At 40.7% G+C, this 25727-nt stretch overlaps 2 protein-coding genes across 5 annotated transcripts in view; both read right to left on the bottom strand.

Annotated features, from left to right (window-relative positions):
• The window catches only part of LOC105829406 (helix-loop-helix protein 11), a 143078-nt gene extending 128670 nt beyond the window's left edge, over positions 1-14408 (bottom strand). Inside the window, exon 1 of one of the 2 annotated variants that reach the window (XM_028193792.2) lies at positions 12219-14408. In XM_028193792.2, coding sequence (XP_028049593.1) covers positions 12219-12301 — 83 coding nt within the window. In that variant the 5' untranslated portion in view covers positions 12302-14408. The remainder of the gene's footprint in view (positions 1-12218) is intronic. The other variant, XM_028193793.2, reaches the window with a different exon arrangement.
• A 3823-nt stretch (positions 14409-18231) lies between these two features.
• LOC105832755 (polycomb protein Sfmbt) lies at positions 18232-24253 on the bottom strand. 3 transcript variants are annotated; one of them, XM_012673962.3, is made up of 10 exons: positions 23737-24253; positions 22832-23118; positions 22514-22748; positions 21923-22122; positions 21654-21845; positions 21059-21323; positions 20201-20937; positions 19510-19765; positions 19053-19402; positions 18232-18963 (listed from the first exon to the last, which is right to left on the bottom strand). In XM_012673962.3, the coding sequence occupies exons 1-10, from the start codon at positions 23756-23758 to the stop codon at positions 18634-18636; spliced, it is 2874 nt and encodes a 957-aa protein (XP_012529416.1). In that variant the 5' UTR covers positions 23759-24253; the 3' UTR covers positions 18232-18633. The 3 variants fall into 3 exon arrangements, with proteins under 3 accessions (XP_012529416.1, XP_012529418.1, XP_012529417.1); XM_012673964.3 differs by having other exon boundaries at positions 22832-23058; positions 23737-24252; XM_012673963.3 differs by having other exon boundaries at positions 22832-23094; positions 23737-24251.
• Between the last annotated feature and the right edge of the window lie 1474 nt (positions 24254-25727).

Genomic DNA, 25727 nt, shown 5'->3' with positions numbered 1-25727 from the left:
GATCATATGTTCCTTATATTATTTTTGTATTAATTTTTCATGTAATATTTAACTTTCTGCAAGTAAAATTTTTTATTAACGACAAAGTCAGTCTCGAATTATACTTTCAAATTTTGTATTGTTATTTTAAGATAGTCGAATTGTAAATCAAGTGATAAGTAGAGATTAATCTCTATTTTTATCTCCTAACTTTTGATATTTGTAAAGTCTAATTACAGCCACAGCTGTAAATACTACAGCTGTGATTAATGTTGTTGCTCACAATCGTAATCAGCAGTCGAACCCGCAAGAGATAATTTCTTACAAGGTTACATGATATTCAGACAACACGTGCCGAATTATCTTCGATATGAATAAAAAATGAATTTTAAAAAAGCGGCATATCCAAAAGAGTTAACGATATACGCAGCTCAATACAATATTAAGCAAATAGAATACAACTAACGAACGAAAATCGTACAATATTTTAATATATTATATTATTTTTTAAGTAAATTGTATTACTTCGTATATAATATTTTGCAAATAAAATGATAAAAAACTGCTTGAGATTAATTTTTCTTAAAGTATAGCCCACCTTGAGAATTAAATAATCGTATGGTATCAAAAACGACCATATTGTTACCACTATATCTATCAATGGTTATCGGTGGCCGTCGGCGATTATTTTCCAGCGAGTGAACATACTTTAGAGGACATCCGCTGGCCGCGCGATTATAGTTCCAATTATAACCGGTCGACGCACGTTGCCCAACGCCGACGATAAAAAGAGAGAAGGAGGCAAAGGTAGAGAGAAAAATCAAGACGACGAAGGTAACGTTGCACCGAACTCGCTCAGAGTTTCTGCCCAGGTGCACGTGCACCCGTGGATTTTCATCGATAGGTGGAAAAAGCGTGTTGCTTTCGTGAGACGCGACAACGGCATGCGCGCATTCTGGCGCCTATTAGTGTGGTGTGTATTTTGTGTGTGTGTGTGTGTTGTGTATTACGACGTGCAACTGTGTATATCCGTCCGCGGCGAACTCTCAGTCGACTCGCTCGCGTGAGTCACCAACAGCTGATGGCTGGCGCCACTCAGCTGGCTGTTACCGGTGCCTTCGCACGAGCGTCGCTATCTGCGGCCGTCTATCAGCTGCGACTGACTAGGAAACGCGGCCGGATAGTAAACGCGCTTCGGTTAAGAACGCCGCGAAAAATGTACGATTCGTTCACGATACGTTCTACTAGGCGCAACGCGAATCTGATTGCGAGTCCTCCCGAGGACTTCCCCGGTGCTATCTCGGCGCGAGGAGGTAGTGTCGTCACGTCCGCCTGAATCTATTGCCGTTGACATTTAGAAACGTTAACGTTATAACTCAGCTGAATGATACGCGCCGGAATGCGAATAATCGCGTCCGCGTTATCGCGGGTTGCAGGGATCACTCGATTATAATTAATCGTGTAATATATGCAGACGGAGAGCGTGCTGAAAATTCCCAACAACGCATCACACGTAACTTGAGAAGAATAATTAACTCTGTGAATTAGAAGGGGAAGAAGGTGCATACCGTAATAGTGACACACGCAAGTATTGCAGAATAGACGACGACCTTCCATTTGCATATTCTACGAGAGCGATTCTAGGAACATTGCATAACGTGGCTTTACTGCACTTTACGATTTCTCCTTTTTTCCTTATAATGGCTATAAAAATAACCGCCGGTTGGCGTCAGTCAGCTGCCTGTTACTAACGCTTCTGCACGATATCTGCGATCGTCTATCAGCTGTGAATGACTAACGGGAGGACGGACGGTGCGCGGACGGATGATAAAGATGCCGCGCGGATTGCTCATAAACAGTAAACGACCTTGTGATAGTTTCATTTATAAAGTTTCATTGAGGCTGGGAGGAAAATTTTAGATTTTAGGTTCGTTTTACGTGCAATTGCGCGCGACATTAGCATGCGAAACATCGCACGTACTAAAAGCCGGCATTCTGTTTCTTAGTCGTATAATTTTTGCATTTAGATATACTCAAGGATATACTTATTTAAATGCAAAAGGCAAAGATATCCGTTGTGGAATTAAGATAACATATAAGATATACTGTGAAGTTTTACATTAAAATTTGATTTGCTTTATTTTAAGCGTTGTTGTATCTTATGCTTATCTCCGAAATTATCTAAGAAATTCTATTTTCTTTCTTTATAAAATATATTCAAAATAATATAAATAAAAAATACGCGGAGTTATCCCGGGGATTCACTTTTAACTTGTTTTCTGACCTAACCCAAAGTAAACGGGATATTAGAAAAGATCGCAGTAAAAATTCCAACGAGTCACCTTATATAGAGGCTCAAGGCCACGCTCGCACAGCTGAAGTATACTGCGCGTCTGTTCCCAATTGGTCGATGCGTAAGTGTGGGTTTAGGGTTTCGAACCCTACACCCTCCGTGCCCATCCACCCTAACAGTTATTCCCGGAACTCGTTTCTAATAACCAAAGCCTAGTTTAGCTTTCCCTTCTGCTTCTATAGCCGATGAACGAACGAGCATCCTTACTGTAAGCAGCATTTGCTTGTCGAATCTCTATCTCGAGAGACACATAGTCGAAAACAGTTACGCCCTATCTTATCTTGCACACGTTTTTGTAAGATATTTGAAGCGCGTTGAATTTCACTCATATTATAAAATTTATCGTGTGTACATCATATTATTAATATTGTGTGTAAATTTCAAGTTTGATTTAAAATATATAATCTTTTTATAAATAAAATAGATAAAACAAGCCAAGATATAACAATGCGATATAAAAGTCGCAGAATTTATTTTTCTTATGTAAGATAGAACATATAGAAGACCTCTCTGGAGCTTATATAGCCTGAAGAGAAAAAATAAGCGGAAAGGTAGGGAGAAGACTGCCTACGAGGAAGACAACATCTGGAAGGGACTCTTCTGCGAGCGGAACTGTCGTCGGCAGATGTTAACAGGATTAGGGCCAGAAATAGGTAACAATAGGTTTCTTTCTTGCCCTGAATATTTCTTATTTATATAACGTACGTTATCCAGCTGAATAAAAATATCATATCATGTAATATTAAAACCCAAGTTTCAATCTAAGAAATAAAAAATACACGACTACGGATCCTCAAGGTAGTCGATTAAAATATGAAAATGAAATAAATCACAATAAGATGGAACGAAATACACATCACTAATATTTAATTTCCAACGAATATTTAAAAGAACATAATAAAAGCACGGAATAAAATATGTAAAATTGTGTAGCACAATTTACAAAGTAATTTGAAAAAAAAAAAAAAAAAAAAAAAGTTAGAACGATTCGGGAAAATTCGAGAAGAAGCAGTAGACGCACGTTCTCAGAAATCACGGACGTCTGATCTTCGGAGATTTTATAGCTCGATCGTCGGTGTAATCTATACGGCCAGTAACAATCGGTCGACGTTATTGTTGGCGCGACGACGCGCCACGCGATTTAGGGACGCCCGTTGCATCCGCGGCTTCACGCGAGGCGCACGATATCGGGTTACACGCACATGAGGACAAAGTAAGAGAAGAGGTGCACGCATGCCGGCGAGCGCGCGCGTATACGCAGATGTCTTTGGCAGTGACGACGGTGCGCCTAGCTCTCCGCGTTGCGGCACGCGGGATGAAATGAAGAACGAGAATGGGTATGAGATTGGGAACGGCCGAGGCATATATTTAGCAGTGTGACGTAAGACGTAGCCCAACGGGCGCCACGTCGAGTCGTCTCTATGTGCCTTTTCTACCCCCTCCCCCTCCCCTCTTCTCTCTTTCGTCCCATCCTACCACTTCCTCTCTTCTTCTTCTTCCTCTTCACCTTCGGTTACTCCGACTGAATCTACTTCTCTCGCGTCAGGACAGATTGGTGAAACGTATTCTGCTCGAATATTTGTCAATCTATCTGTTTAAAGTTCCTCTTTACCTTCTAACTATTTGATCATTTCAATTTTATCTTTTTTTTTATCTGCATCAGTGTTGGGCATGTTTATAATTTTGATATTTATTCACGATTATCATAAAAAAATTGACTATAAAGCCTGCTATAAAATTATTAGAAAATTCAATTTTTCATACTTTTAACGAACCTTAAATATTACGATACGTTATCTATTATCGATTAAAAAATCATTGCATTTGTTCAAGAAGCGCTTTCACATGTCACATCTCGTCAATTCAGGTGTTTCATTCCCACGTACGACAATCAAGAGACTTCGGCTGCGACGACACACGCACGTATGTAAATACATTAATACTGTTAATCACTTGGGAGAGAGAGCACCTGCGAGGAAAACAATGACAATTTATATAGATGACGATTGGAATGCGTGCGCTCCCGTGCGTAAAATGACGTGAGTCAACCAGCTGTCGGTGTACGAAACGAGGCAGCGAACCGAAGCGCGGATAACAGCCGGGGTAGGTAGGTAGAGTTCGTGCACCTGCGTCAGATCGAAAGAACGCAGCGCGTTCCTTATATACGCGTTAACTCTCTGACGTGTGATACGAGCACGTTGCATCCTCCCGCGCGTCAGCAATCATCGAAAAGAAGACACTCATTATCACCAGTGTTATGACTAAGCCGTGTCGCACTTGTCCATCGTGCACCACAAATACTCTTATGAGCCGGTTCCAATTACGCTCATCGATCGCAATCGATTCTATAGATACGCGAGATATATCCAAGTAAAGCAAGAATTGAAATCTTTTAATAATTTTATCGATAATATTGAATTTTAATAAACGACAATGGCGAATGCCACCGTCAAACTAAAATCAAAATATCAAAATGTCCGAATCATACATTTTATATACGAATCAATTTTTTTAATTTTATATTTTAAACTAAATTCTGCCAAAGTATACTTTCTGTAAATATTTCTAATATTTTTCTGCGTGTGCTGTCTACGTAGCTAAAAGGGCAGAATTCAGGTATGCTTAGCCATTCTTTTCAAAAAAACCCAGGTAGCAGTCCAGGCAAAAAAGATTTCATAATCTTTGTCATGTGCGAGAAAACATGAAAAAAAATGTGAACGTTAAAATTGAAATATTTTCTAACCGTCTTGTCTCTAGCAGCACAATTTCCGTCGCAGGATTTCCTCCGACGCAAACGCTCTTTAGCTTTCAGTATATAATATAAATATTAAAAAAAGCAGTCAACATTGGTTTTGTAAATATTTGTAGTTTTACTATGCAAAAAGTTTCAAAAAAATTGCTTGGGTGTTTCTCAAAGGTTAAAGAAACTGAGGAAAAAAAGGAGCGATATGTTTGCAGTTATAATTTTTGTTATCAGTTCTGAAGGACGCAATTTTTCATCGCGACGATCCTCTATATTAGTAACAGAGCGCAAGGCGTGAGCGTATACACGCATGAATATAATATCCTTAGAATAAAACCAACGGCGACGAAGAGAAGCGTCGCATGAATACTTGAAGAAGGATGAAAGAGGGGCGTGAGACGGAGGCATTATTCCCGCGTCTGAGGTCGGTCCCTTCGCATTTATCCGTATATGACACCTCTACGAGCGCAAGATATTTGTGTAAAGCGGAGAGTTTGCGGTGCACGACGACGAATATGTAGAGCATAAGAGGTCAACAGAGAATTCATTGTTGTCTGCTGTCAGATAGCAGAACTGAAAGGAGTTTCGGGATCGTTTCCATGGTTCAGTTGCTTATTCTCTATGAGAAACGAAGTTGCACTTCATAGAAATTAGATTGACGTTTGCGTGTACAGATGCATCGAATGTTCCGCATCGTGAGAGACCATGTGGCAAGATATCTATAGCGAGATACTGGAATTGTGCTCGTGTCTAACTTGATGAGAAATCACGGTATATCTCTCACAAAAGAAGGTAATAGAAACGAGATTTTTCTGTAAAAATTTGTTTTGCACAAATTAATATAAGTTAATGTAAAATGCAAGATTTTTTTCATAAATATTGAGAGGCATAGGCGTATAAAAAAATCAAAGCGATTCAGTGTAAGAACCATATCGTCGCAATTTAAAATTTCAAAAAAATGCCAGTATGTCGAACAATTTCAGCCAGACGACAGCTGGTTCTATTACTTTCGGTTACGGAATTACATCTGGTGTTCGAACCTAGGTTTCTATGCAAAAGTCGTGCGCGTTATATGCTCCGTCATTCGCAGTTTTACGGCCAACGGATCTCGCATTTTACGAAGGACAAAGTTAGATGGGCGGGGACGCTACGACGTATTTCGCGATCTAATAAAAAGAGCGCATTCGTAACTGCAACTGCCGAGCGATTATTCTGGCTGTGATAACGGTTTATGTCGCAGTTTATGCACAGACGATGATTCTAGACGCTGTATCAGGGGCCTCATTCATGTCTCTCTATCTCGCGCACACCCACACAGTAATCGCGCGAGCGGAGAGAGAGAGAGAGAGAGAGAAAAGGCGCGTAAACGTAAGTCTGGCCATAAAAAGGAGACAAGAATACTGGCTCGTCGACCATCATCATCCGGCTCGCAGACGGTCACGAAGCGACTGTAGCTGGTTAACCTCGAAAGCCGCCGACCTAGTGACGGATGATCGTGCGTCGCGTATGCGTACGTTGCACCGGAAAAATTGCGTAGTCTCCTCTAGTTGAGCTAGGTCGCGCACGTTCCCCATCGCCTATCTAGGGATTATCGAGCTTGCCGTGCAAATAAATCGCGATAGAGATTGCGTAAGATACGTTTACTCGCTGAAAAAACTTATTATACGGCGCGGTATCGCTATTATAATTGCTTCGCGAAGAAAGATAATTATTAATAACAATATCGCGTCGTGTAATACTTTTTTTTCAAGTACACTGCCGTGGGACCGAATCCACTTGCGTGTGCTACAGCAAAGCCACGTCAGAAGAACGATGAATTACATTAATTCATTATTGTCAAACGGTTCTATTGCGATAGGTATAGTTTCCATTGTAATACGTGAAACGCCATGAGAGATGCATCAGTTGTGCGCTCGATTTTGAACGAATCACATTAAAAAAACATACCCAATGATTTATTATTAATTACAGAAATTGTTGTAACTTATAACTTTCTCTATAAATCCTTCGTGGAACTCAGGCAACGTTTCGTTCGTGTGCCACATTATAAAGTCGAGCTAGTTCCTAAAATAAAGTATTGTCTATTTACATCTATCGCACGATAGCTCTGCCTTCGTGAACCGAATCGAAAGGCGAGCTACATATTAAACTTTCTTTATTGATTAAAATAAAATAGCGATAGAAACGGTGATACATTACAGGTCGCGTTGGAAGGCATGTGGCATGCAATTATCACGACTCCCGGCCAAAAATAAGACCCACCCCGTTTTGCTTACGTGTGTATGTATTATACATACGGCGTGCGGCATATAATGTATATTTGCGAGGCGAGAAACGAAAGCAGATACGTCTTCTGTTAATTAACAATGATACTGCAGGTTATATGACGCGTCGGTCAGTGAAGTAGCTCCAACACACATGTGCACATGTACGCGAGCTTTATTGGAAAGTCATGTTCCAGGTGTATACAGGCGAGTAAAAGACCCGTTTTGTCTACTTATGTCTATCACGGCGGGACTTGTCCTATCTATTACGGACATTATACCGCAAGCAGCCGACCTATCGTCCGCATTGTATTTGCATGAACGATAAAAAACACAATCAGGAGGAGGGAAATCTCGCGTTTATCGCGGCGAACCGACGAAACGAACGGCCGCGAGTGTTCAACCTGGTTAAACCGCCGCGGCAGGAAGTCGCGGCAGATAACAAGATTGGAAAAAAAAAAAATTATACAGTTGCGGCAAGTGTTAAGCTCATTTCTAGACGAAGCCATTCAAACGTCCACATTTCACAGTGGAGTGACATGACGGCGGCGTCGCGGCGCGACGTTTCCCTGGCGTACACCGATCTCTACGGCGGCGTCGCGTTAGGTTTACGTTCCGCCATCAAAGTCGCAAGAATATCGAGTTAAATTGCAACGAGCAGAATTTGCTTTCAGCGCTAATGGACGTAACGTAAAATATTCGCGTGCACTTAGGACCTGAACTTTTCCCTTTCGCGCAATGTATCTCGCCTGTGCTTACTTTTTATAGTTTTTATTTCTCTCGCTGCGGGAGACGCTAATTTCCGTCGAGATCGACGTTTTCTCAGGGACGCGCCGCTTCGCGAACTGCGCCGTACTTGCGCGGGACGAAGGCTGATATATGACATGCGGCCTCCCGTGCATCGGGTGCACGCGCACCCGAATGCACAGGTTAACCCGCGGTACCCCGCGAGAATGGGTGCACCGCGCGAGATATAACTCACTCGCTGCATCCCGCTCTTCCACCCCCTCCCACCCCCGCGCGAGTGCATGCGCTCGCGACGCGTACATATGTACGTCCGCGCGCGCGTGTATATACTTAAAAAGCAATGTACGCGCGTGATATGGTTCTGCTGCTACGTTGACCGTGGTCAGGATTGGCTCGACCCATTTGTTAAGCCGCGCGAGCTTGCGAACGGACGCGTACGCAAAAAGTGCATTGAGGCGAGATGTAAAGCTGTCTCTCTCTTTCTCTCTCTTTTTATCCCTCTTGCATCTTCAGATACGGAAAAAACAAACTACGCGTAAACGAGTTACGTACACGCGCGACGTGCGTATTTGAACATTCGGCGCGAAACGAGATCGCCGTTTAACGTGTTATCTCAGCTGTCGTGCGCTTATAAATATTATCCAGACATTATGTCAATGATCTTTATCTGGCTGGTATGTGCTTACGTGCCACGAAGCATGCATGTTAATTAGGAATTGTATTGTGCAACAAATACTGTCAATGGCGCCAGAGAAAGAATGTCAGAAAAATTATAAGTTACAGTCGCGACATTGCACGCGAGTTATTATACATTAGAAGTAGCGATCGTCGAAGAAAAATGTAAATGTATCTGAATAATGTTAATTCGCAAGCAGGTGCAAAACGGAGAGATTGTATATTGCGGTTATTAAAAATAGAACGCGAAAAGTCAGGCTTAATTAATTGCATACACACACACACACACACACACACACCCACACTTCGTTACGAACGGAAACCAACAAGTGCATTTGACACGTGAAATGTAATTAGCGTTTCTAAGCCATTTCCAACCAATAAATGAATGGATATATGCATGCAGAAAGACGAAAGGTATGCGCGCCTCGAATAAAATTATCGATGAGAGCAAATTTTTCGCGATCAATAATGCAAGAGCCATTACGTAATGATAGTCCGTTTATAATGGGTCTCCGATAGCGTCGTGTTTATCGTGTTTAACGCGATTAAACGGATAAGCGTACATATCTGGTGTGATTTCGTGCGTTACGTTCAACTTTGGTGTCAAAGTTATACATTCCAACGCTCGAGAGAAGTTTGGGAAATAGTTTCTTCTCCCCCTCCTCTCCCTTTGGAAAGCATCCCCCGTAACTACGAAGGTGGACTTATCGTCGTGCAAGGCTCACGACAATAATGCCACAAACGTGGCACAAGCGAAACGCTTTCGCGACGAGCGATGAATTATATAATTCAGATACACGAAGGTGTCTTTGTGATGAGCTAGCTACCTCCTTCTGTCTCTCGTCGCTGCGATTAAAAACATATAAATAATGTAACATAATGTGAAGAGCGAATGATGTGAGAAACGACGATTATTACTTTATTGGATACGTCGCGTACATCGATCATTTATTTACGCTTCGTACCAATCGTAATAATTCGTTCGACGATGACAGCATCGACATTAATTTTGTTGGCGTACGCTGCTTTGCACTTTTCACGCCACAAATGCAATATACTACACAACAACACTTCTCTTACATTTTCTTCATATTAATGAAATAACAATGGTACGTTGATGAGTGACTCAATAGAGGAATGTGAAACACACATACGATTTAATGGACATTTTCGACATGCTACACTGGATATAAAACAGTGTTTGCTGTTCACATTACCCGCATACTATTTAAAAAAAGAAAAGATACTCTCGCAGCAGAGATTTTGAAGGGCAAGAAAACTCCAAAGCGTCAGTAAATGTAATTAAATAATTCAAAATGCATCCGTCGACACCAAAGTATGAATTTATCATTATTTTTTAACTTTGTAGGCTATATAACGTCAGTATTATTATATCGTCGTATATTCTTGCACGATGTGTTAAAAACTGCACGACGACAATTTATGCGAAACTGCCATTAAGAGTTGTACAGGATATTGCGGCACTTAGTCCTTTCAGGATTCGAGGGATTCGAGGATTACGGGACGAGGCGAGCGCGATCACAACGGTGATGAGCGTATGTAAACAAGAAGTCGAGCCGTGCGAGGAGAGCATGGCATGCTTGGAGTTATTTATAGAAACCGATTATTGTGCAACAAACGGCGGACTTTACGTAACGCGCGTACGGCGCGGCACTCCGCGTGCCCCGGCTCTGTCGGTCACTCGGCTATACACAAAAGGACACACGCTTTCCTTCGCGCCTTCCTGCTTCTTTGTTCCACCGATCGTTGTACCCGTGTGACCGAAAAGAAGAAAAAAACATGCGCGCGCGGCCGAAGACGCAAAAAGTGACTCGGCATACTTCTTTGAAGCCGACCGACGGCTTCGCCGCTTGTACACGGCGAAATCACTTTATGATTTTGTAACAAGTTTATGTATTTACGAGAGCGATTTTACGTAAGTTTTTTCCCATTGCCGGACCATTATACGATCCGCGAGATTTATATAACTTATATTTGCCGACGTCGTGTACCTCAATGACAGACTACAAGTAAAAAAATTTACTTGGAAAAATTTTATAAATAAGAATTTTATCTTAATGTAAATAGCGCATTTATCATTGTTTTTTTTTTTACGAATCTAGATGTAATAAAAGAATCTATTCCTTCGCTGAACACGCAGTTTCCAGATAACAATGTGAACCTGATGTTCGATATTATTAAAAAAATGAGTTTATAATGCATCCTCAGAAAGATATGAACTGTGGCAAATATTACGTCGTCAAAGGTAAATTCCAATCCAAACCAGCGTTTCTTTTTCTATTACAAGAAACAAACATTCCGCTCCGAGAGGGAGAGAGAAAGAGAGAGACCGCGATGAGAGGAACGTGCAAACGAGATATTCCAACGGAATTACGGAGTTTTTACATTACGTAAGAGTGAAATGCGGATGCGCGCGCGGTAACGGAAGAAATGCCAGACGTCGCGAAAACGAACGGGAGAGGAGAGGCATCCGCCGCGCGAACGCGAACGATGAACGGGCGGGCGCGCGCGCCATGCTTGTTGGGCGTGAACGCATGGAGAGCGCGGAGATTCGCGAGAATGCCGCCGTGCTGTGCCGTGCCGTGCCGTCCGTGCCGGTCCGGTCCGGCGCGGGGCGACGCGGCGCTACGCGTCCCTGCGTTTCCAGCGGAAAACGGCTTTCGGGGAGTCGCGACGGCAACGGCGGCGGCGCGGTGCCGGCGGCGGTGGCGGCGGCGGCTGCAGCGGCAGCGGCGGCGGCGGCGGCGGCGGCGGCGGCTGACGACGCAGCGTCGCGATCACATACACATCGGACCAGCCAACCAGCCAACCAGCCAGCCAGCAGCCACCAGCGGCGGATATCGGGCGACGGGCGCCGGCCGGCCGGCCGGCCGGCTTCAACAGCTGTGTGCCCGCGCTCTCTCTATCTATCTATCTATCTCTCTCTCTCTCTCTCTCTCTCTGTCTCTCGCGCGCACAGCTCGATACGCACGCACCTCGCGCGCTAGCCCGCGACAATGCCCATACACCGCCGCCCCGATGCCACGGCGGCAGCTACACGTTTACGTCTCTCGCAAACAGGTTGAGGCGATAAGCGGGTCGGCACGACACTCTTTCGAGAGAGCCAATAAAGATCGTCTCTCGTTCTCCCCGCTCTCTTTCTCACTATCTACTCTCTTTTTCTCGCACGCTCGCTCCGTCTCACTCTGTTTCGTTACAAGGCGTACCGTACGTATAACCTCATCGTGTCAAACGCGGGCACGGGGTATATATGTATATGTTAAGTATATATGTATATTATGTACGCGCATACAGACTCATGGCGGTGCTCGCGCGCGCGCCACACACCATCGCCTCGCACACACTACTCCAGTGATGCCACTCTACGACGCGCGCGTTACCGTCCTCTTGTTCTTTTCTCTCACGTATATAGAGTAAATGAAAGGAGACTCACCCACACAGGTCAGTTTCCGGCTGGTCAGTCGACTCGATGATTTCCTCGAGCAAAATCCGATCGTCACTAGCAAACACTGACATATCTTCTCGTCAGTCCGCGGCACCGAGAGTCTCCGCCGAACGAATCCCACGTTCCCGACGGCCGTCGTCGTCGTCGCGGTTGCGAAAAGACGACACGACGGGTCTCTCCGCCTTGGTATCTCCTCTCGTTATCGCCGCCCGCTCGGCGCACTCTTTCCTCGCGCACTTGTTTCCCGCTTTCTTTCTCGCGCCCCGCTGTCCGTCCGTCCGTCGGTCCGTCCGTACGTTGCGTTGCGTTCGTTCGCTCGCTCGGTCGTCGCTTCACACTCGTCGTCGCCCGACCGCGCACTCTACTCCAGGCGGAGGGGGACAAACAACGCGCGTTTTATCAAAACGCGTCTCCGCTCGCACGATATACGCGATATACTCGATACTGATCACTTCCGGCTCACGCCGTGCCTCGCGACAATCCCGTTTTCCTCTCGTCAGGTCAGACGCCGGCGACACGCACGGAAGATTCGTCCACGGGACAGCCACACGCTCCGCGCGGCGCGCACACACAACGCCCGAACGCGTTTTGTAATGGCGATCTTTGGCGGGAAACAGCTGAGGGCCCCCACGGCGCGCCGTGGATCACTCCGCCGCCCGGCGTCAGGAACGTCGCTAGGTGGCCCGGAGCGAGGGCGCCTCTTTCTCCACGCGGAGGCGTGTCGCCAGCACTTTTCTTTCCGTCACTCACCACTCGAGACCGGGGTCACCACTTACGTTTTTTTTCTCCGGTGTTACGCGACAACGATGACGACGAGGGCCGCACTCGCGTGAAGTTGTTCCCGCGTGCGAGACCTTCGGCCACGTTCACGCGATACGACGCCTCGTCACTCGGCTCCTCTAATCGATGTTCCACGTAGCGAGTATTCAGTCCCCTTGCTCGCGTTTCGTATGAGAATTCTTGGTCACCGGGCCGATTTAGGACGTTGGGACCCGGAGCAACGCTCCGAGTATCGCTCTGCGTTCGCCGTACGCCGGTAGAATCATCGCACAAGACGTCCGTGACGTAGACGCCGATGGGCCGCGCGCGCGGCAAGCCCCGTGACGACGTACGTTGAACCGTGGCGCGCGTGTACGTTACGTTACGTTACGTTACGTTACGTACGGCGTCGTCGTCCCCGCGTGTCAAACCCGACGCGACGGCGGATATCGGGCGGGCCGGAGACGCGCGCGCGCGCTGCGAACAACAGGGGAGTAAACCTCACTAACGCACACCTCGAGGGATACGACACACTCGAAAGTTCGCGTTCTCGCCGGCCGTGGCTCGCCGCTACACAGTTGTACACACACACACACACGCACACACACTCGCGCGCGCCTGTCGAGGCGGGGGAACCGCCGTGCACTTCGCTCTGCCCTGAGCGGCAACTCACTTCGGACCAATCCCCCGTCAGCTCATCCTCGCGATTCCGGCTCGTCCAAAACCGGCAACCCCGGCGAGATCGGTGCCGTTGCAGTTCGCTCGCTGGCACGCGTAAATCCGCACGTTCACGCACCCACGATGGCCGGCGGAGCCCGATCGCGGGAAATGTACGGCGCCACAGCGCGGGACTATTTGCGCGTCGCGTAGGTTTACGCTAGAGGAATGACGCGGCCGCGCGGGAAACATCTGCCAGCTGGCCAAAGCCCCGCCCATAGAATACGCGAGTCTACCCGGACTCCCACCACCAGGCCGGTTTCCTCTCCCCGCCACAGCCCTCCACAACTCTCCCGCGCTATCGCGGTCGCGGGCGTAAGCGCGTACACGTAGCCGACCATCTGTACACGGCTACGGTCGCGGGGCTCGCACACATCCGAACGTTCCCACCGTTGCGACGCGACGCACCGCGCCGCCTAACCTCTCTCTCTCTCTCCGCTTCCCTCCTTACGCCTCACCCCTTGCCGCGTCTCGCCTGGCCTCGCCCCTCGCCTCGTCTCGACCCCGACGACGCGTCACGCCGCGTTTACGAGAATTACGAGGCGCCGGACGCGACGCGAAAGTAGACTATGTAGACCATCGGTCGTCACGAAGCGTCAACGTCTTTGCACGACCGGCGTTACTACGCATTCCGACATGTCGACCGACGTCGCTTTACCTAATTATGCAACCATGATCGTTCAACGCTCCGCGTCATGTTATGGTGTCAAAAGACGCTACTTGTCGAAGGAACCGTAAAGTGGCGCAGTCTCTCTCTCTCTCTCTCTCTCTCTCCCCCATCCCCGTCACCAAACGTATGACAAATCGATGAATCGGACTTCCTCTAATGCGCGCCGTGTTACGATTAATGATTATTACACGGCACGACATCCCGCGGACGAACTTTAATAAAGTCCCCCATGATAACGTAAGATTTATCGTCTGGGCGATATCAAACATCTGCGTTACCGGCGGAAGGTACTTGTAGAGAGGATGTTGATTGTAACACTATCGTTACACGATTTAATAGTTTAGTAAAGCCTACGAATTTAATCAGAAACTTGGCTTGTTATTCATAGGTCTTTATACGATAATTTGTAATGCAATAAATATGCAATATTCCGATAATTTTACCAATCACGAATTTGTGCAATGCAACTTCGACTCGACATTTTTAAATTTCATCCATTTTATACCAACGATTCTCGCAGAATATTTAATTTTCTCAATATAAAACGAAAAATTAATAAAAATACTGTACAATTAAATTTGTATAGTGTCTTTTCTCATTCAACTCACGAATCCGTTACAAAAAATTTGTTTTGTCACATAGTACATCACTAAAGCCATAAAATATAAAATAATTTTATTTTTTATTAAAAACTACGACTATTAAATTATATACGAATTTAATATTAAATTAATGATTCAAGAAAGAAGTACCTATTAAGATATTAGATACTAAATCCTATTTAAAAAAAAAAGGTATCCCGCAATAGATGTAATATTTCCTGACAAATATCCATTTTATTTTCTTAACCCTCTATAGCCACAATATACATTTTTTTTTCATTCGTGAAAACGTGGAATGTTACATTCTCTCTAATTCTACAGTAAGAAAGCGACGAAGTACAAATAGAGAAACTGATATGTAACGTCACAATATACGGCATAGAGGGATAAGATGTAGTAACTACTAAATATCTTGACAGCGTATTTTCATTTTGTCTAAGCATTGATAATGATAAAGATAGAAACTGTTGTATTACTCAGAGAGATCGTGCTTTCCGTTTCCTGTAATTACGTTCTATTATATTTATCCAAATTTGCGATTGTCTAAAATTAACGGCAAACATTCGAAATCGAGATAACGCAAAATTTAAATATAATTATAATAATCGAGATAGCTATCGCAGTTTTGAGTTATAATTTAAGCACGGTACGAACTTCTAAAACATAGTCAGTATTGCTCTTTTGTACTTACGGTTGCGTGATTCTTATTCGACTAAAATAATAAATTTATACGTTTTACAGAATTAATTTCGGGCGATCGAAAGTATTAAGTGATATCAAATACCAAATAATTTTCCTCGTTAAATTAAATTCTTAACGCTATGTTTTATATATATAAAAGAAAAAAACAAATTTCAATACGAGCAATAGACTTTTACATGATATTGATGTTAAAAAAGCAAAAAATTTGATCAAATAAGGCTAAATCTTTAACATTAATCTCTTTAATGCCCTTACATATTATTCTTCGATGGCATAAGTTTAGTGAATTGAGTATATTTCGCGACGTGTAAATGTTGCACATTGTTTGATCTGAGGCTCGCAAAAGCTGGCAGGGAATTTCGCCGTAATCAAGGATCACAATCTCAGATAATTTCATTCTGTATGAACAACGTGTTATTAGAATTTTGTGAGGATCTGTGCATGAGAACGAGGACAGTGTCGGTCGGTCATTCATACACGAGATATTCTTGTGAAACAAAAAATATGAACGCTCATGTTCTGTGGATTCAAATTGTTGAATCAAAATAATCAGCGAATAGCAGTACATTACTGTGTAGTACTAAAATATTTTAAAAGCCAAAGAGCAGTATCTTTTAAATTCATCTGACTCCTTTGATTCATCTTAGGATGTGACTAAGCAATATATGAATACAATGTACGTTATACGCATGCATCAGCCACGTTGTAATTTATGCACAAGTATTATACCTAATCTTTATGAGGTGTGCGACGTCATGTATCATGATTTGGAGACAGACGGCTATAAATTAATACATCACACTACATATAATATATACAAGTTTTATGTATGTTAATTTCTTTTCTCTTCAATTATGTACAATTTTGTTCATGTATATTTCATCATAGAATTGTGCATAGTGAATTGTTAAATTTATCAAAATAGACAGAAGTATATTCCTCTGTAAAAAATTGCGTTGTATTCCTTAGTGAGAATTTAATATTGATTGGTATTGAATTGATAAAAAAAATTTCTTTGTACTTTACGGTTGCTTTCCTTTTAATATATCTGCATTAATTTTCTCTGTAGAAGCATATATGGATCTAAATTATTACTATTTTCATTTATTATTCAAGTAAAATTATTTTCAATATAACGTTGTATGTAGTTGATGCATCCGTATTTTTAATGCAGTGCAGCATGGATTTACAAATAATTCTGTGGTTAAAAAAACTTCAATATAAAAACATATTATAGAAAATGTTACATATTTATAAGTATGTTAAGTGCAATTATACGTACATCGAGTTTTCCTTACACGTACATCAGGTATAAATAAATATATATATATTTATGTATGGGTTCCAATTTCTTGGTAAACTTATCTATCAGGTAAGCATATATCTATCTTCATTTTTTCTTAAATAAATAAAGACGCATATTTACATGATGGATAAGTTTACCAAAAAGTTGGAACAACTGGCTCTATGTATATAAAATGTATGACATCACATATTAAAAATCTAAATTTCAATTCTTTTCTACAATATGAGCATTATAAACAATTAGATGCTGTCTATTTTAAAAAGAACAGTCCATTCTAGAATACAGTCTTTACAAAGAATTTATTTCTTGCATACACATATGTGTATAATTGTTAATCAACATTAGTCTAATTTATTAAAGGTATTTGAAATTAAACAATGTTTTGTTTATTATCAAAATATTGAAACATAGGTTCACCTCTCAATTCCATCACACTTTTGTTTAAAAACATTTATAACAAAGCTTATGACTAATCAATCTCTTAAAGCCGTCATTTACAGTGAAATTTTATATTTAAGATCGTCTTAAAATGTCATCACCAATCACAGAGAATATTAGCATTTTAAAACGTTACTAGAGACGATCTTAAAATATGAATCGATTATGAATGTCGCCCTTATAACTAAATCATTTATATGGAAACGGAATCAAACTTGCAAGACTTTCCAATTAAGAAGTGACTGCTTTTATATGAAATCATGCTAGCGATTGTAATGATACTGCCGTACAATTTATTAGAATAATTAAAATCATTTTGAAAATTAATAAAATTTAAAATAAGATGAATTTAACCTTTAGAAATTTGCGAATTAAAATCGTAGTTAAAATAATTGCGAATTAAAATAGTAACATCTTAAAATCAGTATAAATATATATATATACATTTTTTTAAGATATATATTTAACATACATAATTTTTTTTTAATATTTAATATGTTAAACATATATTTTTTCTTATAAAAAAATTTTTTAAATTTTGATTAAAAAAACTGTAGTTCTGTAAAGTTTAATAAAATTTTCTCATTATCAGATTTATCTACAAGCTACATAATGTCATAAAATTATATAAATACAGAAAATTATTTTTATTAATAAAATGTTCTCAGTTTAATAATTTATGATTAACGAAAAATAAAAATAAAATGTATAATTAATAAATTATATAAGGTATAATATTTAAAAACATTTATTTTTAATAAATGACAATTTTTTATTTATTGTTATATTTATTTAAAATTTTTAATGTTTTTATATATTTTTTAAAAGTTTAATACTAGATATTTCGAAACTAAAATGTTTAAATATAATAGAATTAATGCTGACTTATATATATATTTATATATTTTTACGCACTTTGTAACAAACACTGTATATTTGTTTGAATAGAGAAATTAAAAACTGTCCCCTAGAATGGAAGTTTATTCCTTTCTAAATTCATAATAAAATTATACAGCATCTAAATTTTATGCGTTTTTAGACTATAAAGAATCCATATATCAACATTCTTTCAATACATTAGTACGTATGGTGTCTGCCGAGATGGAGGTGACTTTAATTAGCGATATTTCACATGCTTTACCTGTAAATCCATGTGTAATTTGCGTAATGATGGAACTTATTTATAGTGCTAACTACAAACTAGTTTTGTTATAATAATTTCTTCAACCCTAATTTCAACCTTTCCTGAGCTGGATTCACTTTGATTTTTAATTGCTGAATTAAATCATATATCTTTAGAGAAGGTCCAACTTTGAAACCTGTTAGGTCTATTATTTGGTCCTTAGTGAGAGTCAGCAATGTCTTTCCATCTATCTTACGTTTACTGAAATTATCGCAATACGTTGCACAATCGTTAACTCTAAGAAATTGTGCAACATCAAAGACATTCCACTCAGATGGCACTAGATCACCAGATTCCGAACTTCTTTGCACACCATCTGCTAGCCTTGGTATATATTTAGTACTTGCTGAAGTAACCTATAAATCAGACAAATTAGAATTTATAGTGTTTATTGAGTCTATAATTCTGCATATCTTAGGTTTTCATGTTAATGTCATATATTTACATTAATATACGACGTAGCGGTCCGTTCCTTGGGTGGTGGAGGGCTCTGTACTTCACTTTGCGTATCGTTCAATGCTTGACCTTGTCCAGTAGTAGGACTAGGTAAAGTTTGGTCAGGTCCAGCTGGCTCTTGCGCTGTTTCCGGCTCTCTGCTCCTCTGCTCAGGTAGACTTTCTAGATCACGTTCTCTTTCAATTTTTGTTCCTTGAGCAGGTTCCAATTCTCGCCCGCGTTCGCGAGTCATACTAATACGTTCGCTCTGACGAGGTAGTATATTTTTGGAGCAAGACATCTTGCTACCTTTCTTCAGTTTTCTCTTAGCTTTACGTTTAAGGCCTCTTGGTGATTTTACTACAAAAATACATTCATAAATACAAAATTATATATATATATATATATATATATATATATATATATATATATATATATATATCTGTATATATGCAATTAATATATACCAGTAGGACTAGTGTTTTTTACGAGTACACGCGGCCCTTCTAATTTGTGGTCGACAAGATCACACCAGCCAACGGGATAAATATCTGGACTTTGACAATCTAACCATTGATCATATTCATCTTCCCAACCGTCGAAATGTACTCGTAATAATCTGCCAATCACCCTAGTAATAGTAGCAACACAAACTAATCTAGGATCCATTAAATCAGCAGCTTCGAGTCTCATTCCTTCAATAAATCCATGTTGAGGAATTTCCTTAAAAATAAAGTTTATTTATTGCATTACAAATTATAAGAATTACAAACTATAACAAATTACAAAGTTGATCTATAAGTAATTCAATAACAATTTATAAGAAGCTATTAGGAGTTACCGCAGTAATCAATACACAAATTTAAATACGTTTCTATTTAATTTTGCGCTCTGTTTACCACACTGACTCTTGATAGCTTCTTTTAATTGTTTTTAATACTTAGTTACATGTACCAATCATTACAAATACATATAAAGAGAGTTGATTAAATTAAGTTTTGTATTTAATTTTATATATTAACTTTTAACTCCAACTTGTAACATCTTCCTTTAATTTGTAATTAATTAAATTTGCACAGATTAATCTTGTAATTAGTTCGTTTTTGTCATTCAATAAATACATATTATTTTGCATTTATAAATATACAGAAAACTTACCCGATTAAATAACTGTATAGGAGCAGGTATAGTATTGGTCTCGGTTAAATATGCATCCCATGTAAACGTAGTAGGATCGTAGCCCTTCGGTGGCGTTAAAGGTAGACCATGTTGGGAACAAAAACCAACTGGAAAAATGCATGGTGAACACGAATGGTAACAAAACCAATCAGCGCCGCTTGCGTCTTCGTCATAACTGTCGATACGAATCATAATATAATCCTTTTCCAAAACTTGCATAACCGTCGCCGCACATATAGCAGAGAGATTAAGCGGATCGATAGCTTCTATTTTCATTCCTTCAGTAAACTTATATGTGAGATGTATGTGATGATTCTTTGGCACGTGAAAAAGATTCTCCGTTGCGTCGTCTTCAGATAATTTTGATTTCGAAACACGATCCAAGTACTCAGGATACGCGTCTAACGTTTGTCCCACTTTCTTAGCCCAACCAACCGGGTGTATGAGAGGCGAATCTTCATGGCACCAAAACCCGTTATCCTCCGGAGGCGAATCGTAATATCTCACATGCAAACGTTTGCCAACAATCTTTTGTATCGTTGCCACTTTCACTTGCGAGATTCTGTTTTTATCTACCACTTCTAAATGAAGACCACATCGAAAACGAGATTTCATGCTTTCATTCACTTTATTATAGAAATTTGTTGGTAATGTCCTTGCACCAGTTAATCGCCTCATTAAAAAATCCTTCCAATCTTTGTACTTGTTTGCAATTGCTGAAAAAATAATTTAACATGTTAGTTTTCCTATTTGTAAACTTTTCAATAATTGACAATCGTTTTTCTTAATACATTTTTTCAATCATGCATTCTGTTAGAAATAATTTTGATTACGTACTGTTAGGTGGAATAAGAGGTTTTCCAATTGTGGCACACCAACCAACGGGATGTATATCGTTAGAACAAAGCGATACCCAAAAATCTTTGTCTGCATTGTGTCCGAAACCCTCATACCTTAACAGAGCTCTGTATCCGCATATACGTAATACAGTCGCAACCCAAAACGAATCTGGGAAAGCCTCGCATACTTCATCACAGTCGGTATTTTCTACTTCTACTTTCATACCTACTGTGATATTATCCCAAATCTCTGATATGGGGGCCTAAAAAAGTTAATAATAAAAAAGTTAACAAGATATTTGTAAAATTACATTAGCGCTCATTTCTCATAATGATACAACTAAAAAATTATAATTTTTATTTGTAGTTGTTTAGTAGTTTATCAAGAAAAAAGAATTCTTATAGGAATAAAATCAGAATAGAGAGCTAATGATACTTCTACTGCTCTGTAATAAACAAAGTCGTTATATAAGATAGTATATAAAAATAATATAAAATTTAAAACATTCAAATTAGAAAAAATTTTTTTAGTTATGTAGTTATAGCAAATGAGTAATATATAAAAAGATAAAGCAAAGATCAGAAAATCTTACATGTTTGAAACAAGAGACTGGCGCAGCACAAAATCCAGGCTCAACAAGCTGTGATGTCCAGTCGTAGGAACCTGCCATTTCTGCTGTTCTCTTTCTTCTAACTGGTAAGTCCTCTGGCATTACTGGTTCTAATTTAACTTTGTTCTTTTCTAATTCGACGGATTCCTTAATATCTGATTCTTCTTTTACAACCTAAAAAATTGAAACATTATAGGACAAGAATGTGCAGTTTCTTGCAGTATCTGTATATAGATTTAATATTAACTTACGTCTGTTGATTTGGTTTCAACAGAAGATGGTTGATTTGTATTAGATATTGACTGATCCATCGAGTGAGATGGACTATACGTAGAATCAGCAGTAGGTGTTGTATGTTCTGAAGAACGTGCACATGCTCTACTGCAGAATCTGCGCTCCTTTGTATAAAAGGCATGTTTTACTCCAATAGCACCACATTTTTCACAAACAGCTGTAAAATAAAAATTTTTAGCAACTTTAGTGTAATAAACTTTTTTATGATATAAAGATATCAAAAGTCAAGTCAAATTTCATATCTTGTTCAAGTGCTTTTCAACTTCTTTTTTTAGTAATATAATTTTAATTGTAGATTTTTTCTCAAAAAAAAAAAAAAAAAAAAAAACTATAATTTTATCCAATTCAAATTGCTATTTCTCTTTAAGCTATAGGTATTAATTTAACTTATTAAAATATTGTTTTAAAATTAATGTTTCTAATGCTGTTTATTTCAATTTCAATTATTATGATGTCTTGTCATTTTATTCAACAATGTGTCCAACAGTGTATGTTCTATGTAAAAGTTTAAGTGTATATATACTTAGCTCTGTAATGATTATGCTTACCTATACCATCTTTGCGAATAGGAATAAAATTTAGATCAGTATGAGGTTGATAAGCAATTGGTGTTTTCAAAACAAGTCCTGGGTGCTTTATGGGCTTTATTTTTCTATTACGATTGTCTTGAGTAGTCTGAGTTGCCGCATTGCTCACAATTTGTTCACGTTCTTCATCACCCATGTAATCTTCTAATGTCAAATATTCACTTATTTCCGGCCTTTCGGATTGTGAATCATAATCCTTAAAAACAAAGAAAATAAATAAATTAAAAATCACACATATGTGTGAAAATCAGACTAATTTCTTCTGTGTGAAAAACTCACTCTCTGTATCTCATGGGCATCTACAGCCTCCATTGCCTCGTCAGGTTCCGAACACTCGTTTGAGAATTGTTGTGGTATATAACGTACCATAGTGGTCGAAGCAATGTGATGGTTTCTGAGATCTTCGTAAGGGCCGTGCGAGAAAAACGGACTCTCGCCCTGACGGGGATCCAGCATGAGTTCATGAGTGGGCTCCCCCATCATCACATCCCCCATCCATACCATCCCTAGTTGTTCAGGAATTCCAGGGATGGAAGTATACACTGTATTCATACACATATCCATTCCTACATTCACACGATTCACCAATTGTTACTTCTAACTGAATCATTAATGCAGAAATATTCTTTCTGTAAATTCCATTCGTATAGGAAAACATACAATACTATTTTTGAAAAAAAAATTTTTTTAATTCAGACTTTAACAGAGATTCCATTCAAGCAATGCTTTACATGGAAGTTGAAAAATATATGAATAGCGATATCAATTAAAGATTATTCGATTTACGTTTAGAGTATCGGATTCGTGTTTTGAACCAGATTCCAATATAGAATTTTAATTCCACAAATTCTGCAAACCGTGAAATGCAATTTTGTCTAGTATTAAACTATCGCACGATCCATAATCGCGAGAGAGCCATCGAGCTTACAGTCTTTATCGTACTTTTTTTACGCAAATTTGCGAATAGCGTTCAGGGTTCGAAAAACGACGCTAAGAACGTACTTCTATTTAACCCCTTCTATCGTCTAGTTGCGTGTCTCTCGCGAGCGTTTAGCGGCTCCCGAGCACGTTCGAATAAACGCGAAGGTCGATCCGAGAACGTCGCGGCACCGTTGTCTTTGAGAAGAAAACCCGATCGGTCGGTCGACAAGCGAATCGTGCCGCATAGGAAAGCAAGTGCGTACCATTCGAAGCTTGCATGTCCATGACAAAGGGTCGTTCGTGGGTTTCCTCGACGTTTTCCACCGGTATTACCGCAGCCTACGCTTGTCGCAGTACATTAGTCCCATCTCGACAGGCGCAAAGCACATCGTCACAGCTCGGATTTCGCCTCGCCCAGGTCGTTGTCAGTCGAAATCCACCGCTTTTCGCGATATCCCTGAACAATAATGGCAAAACATTCGGCGGTAGGCCGTTCGCTTTGCCCCCCTCCCCCCACTATTTTCATCTTCCTTTGGCAGGGCGGGCAACAATCGCCGGCTAGAAGCCAGTGCAATGGAAGCTGTAATGGCGGATTTTTGTCCAACGCTTTATGTGTTGGACAAACCGGGGCTGCCACACGGTGTTTTCATCCATCAGCACCTCTATGTGCACAAAATGTGCACATTGAACTATGTAGTCAAATATCTATGAATCCCATAGGTAATGTACATGACTTTTTGAGTCTCTTCTATGCTATGTCCACGTTTATTTGGTTCTGCTATACCCTTTCATGCTATACCCGTAAATTTTACAATTATATGAATTCATATTTTAAATCTGTTTTATGCAAATGTGCATAATCGTGTTCTATAAATGTGCAATACCACATATACATGATATATAAATTCAAATAATTGATTTGATAAAAATTCACTCACCGATTGCTGTCGCTGCTCCTGCTGCTTATGCTGCTGTTGCTACTGCTACATTCCTTTTCCGGTTTTGATTCTGAAAATGTGATAAATATTATTCCTAACTCAAACACAAAAGCAAGTAAAGAAATATATCACTTGAAAAAATAATATATTTAATACCGCTCCATGGATGCTGCTAATTTCTGCTGACATCATCCCGCTATTCTCGAATCACACATTAATAACGATCGCCCGATACTTTATTCGGCACTCCCGATATTACGGATAAAGAAATATATCACACACGAGTAAAACGTAAACCGCGCGTGAAAATTTCACTTGGCGCGACCGTTACATTTGAAAAAATACGTGAATGCGTACCCTCCTCGAGCGAATACGCGTACACGAAAACTTTGCCCGGAATGAAAATCCACATGGCACAAAAGTGGCGTAACGTCACGTAACTGCACGTAACTTCGTAGAAACGCAGGCCGAGGAAAATCGTTCGAATGAAAACTACGCGCCGAGACACAACGAACGGAGATAAATTCGTTTCGAAAATCTCGTATGCTCGCACGACGATTAGTAGCACTTCACAATTAGCACTCGCGATATTTTACAGAACGTATCCTTTTCGAGCAAACACTTGGCTCGAACACACACGCGAACACTTACTCGAGATCGAAGGCAAACGCACGACGTATCGTTTGCTAGCAGCACGACGGCACTCTCACCACAACACCGTACCTGCACAATACCGCACAATTCAATTCTGAACGCGAAATACGCACGGAGTCGACAGAGCGTCCGACCGGCGCTGGAGTGGCGTACATGACTGGACTGGAGCGCGGAGCAACGGGCAACATGGCGGCAGCGGCGCAGGCGCGGCGAGTCAACCGCCTAGCGACGCCGAGTGGCGCCGACTGGCGCCGAGTACCGCCGAGTCTGCCTGCCAGCGCCGGCCAGCGGTCACGTACGCCATTGTTGCTCCGTGCTCCAGCGCTAGTCCACGCCGGTCGAACGTTCTGTTGAGCGACGGCGGAAACGCAGGCTGCGTTCCGATATTCACTGCCAGTACTGAAAATCTATAGTTCGTATGTAAACTATAGATTTTCAGTACTGGCAGTGAATATTGAAACGCAGCCACAGTGTGACGCAGTGTTCCCAATCGTAACATAATTACACATCACATATTACACATCACATAATTTAGCTATTTGTACTATGTTACATGGTAAGAATTCTATGTTACGTAAATTTACGATAATTTTCACGATACGCTTTATAGCGTTAATTTAATGTTTAATGAAAATTGCATTTTGGTTGCGTTCCGAAATTTA

The sequence above is a fragment of the Monomorium pharaonis genome, chromosome 10 (genome assembly GCF_013373865.1).
Source record: "Monomorium pharaonis isolate MP-MQ-018 chromosome 10, ASM1337386v2, whole genome shotgun sequence".
In the NCBI taxonomy this organism is placed as follows: Eukaryota; Metazoa; Arthropoda; class Insecta; order Hymenoptera; family Formicidae; genus Monomorium; species Monomorium pharaonis.
Note: the sequence above shows the minus strand (reverse complement) of the source record. Positions and strands in the feature narration are given on the sequence as shown.

Excerpts from the sequence above, each read along its gene's own strand:
- LOC105832755 (XM_012673962.3), bottom strand. The coding sequence starts at position 23,758 with ATGGACATGCAAGCTTCGAATG. Across the intron at positions 23,119-23,736 it reads GGACATGCAAGCTTCGAATG|GAATGGATATGTGTATGAAT; the intron begins GTACGCACTTGC and ends GTGTGAATGTAG. Across the intron at positions 18,964-19,052 it reads CCGCTACGTCGTATATTAAT|GTTACTTCAGCAAGTACTAA; the intron begins GTAAATATATGA and ends TCTGATTTATAG.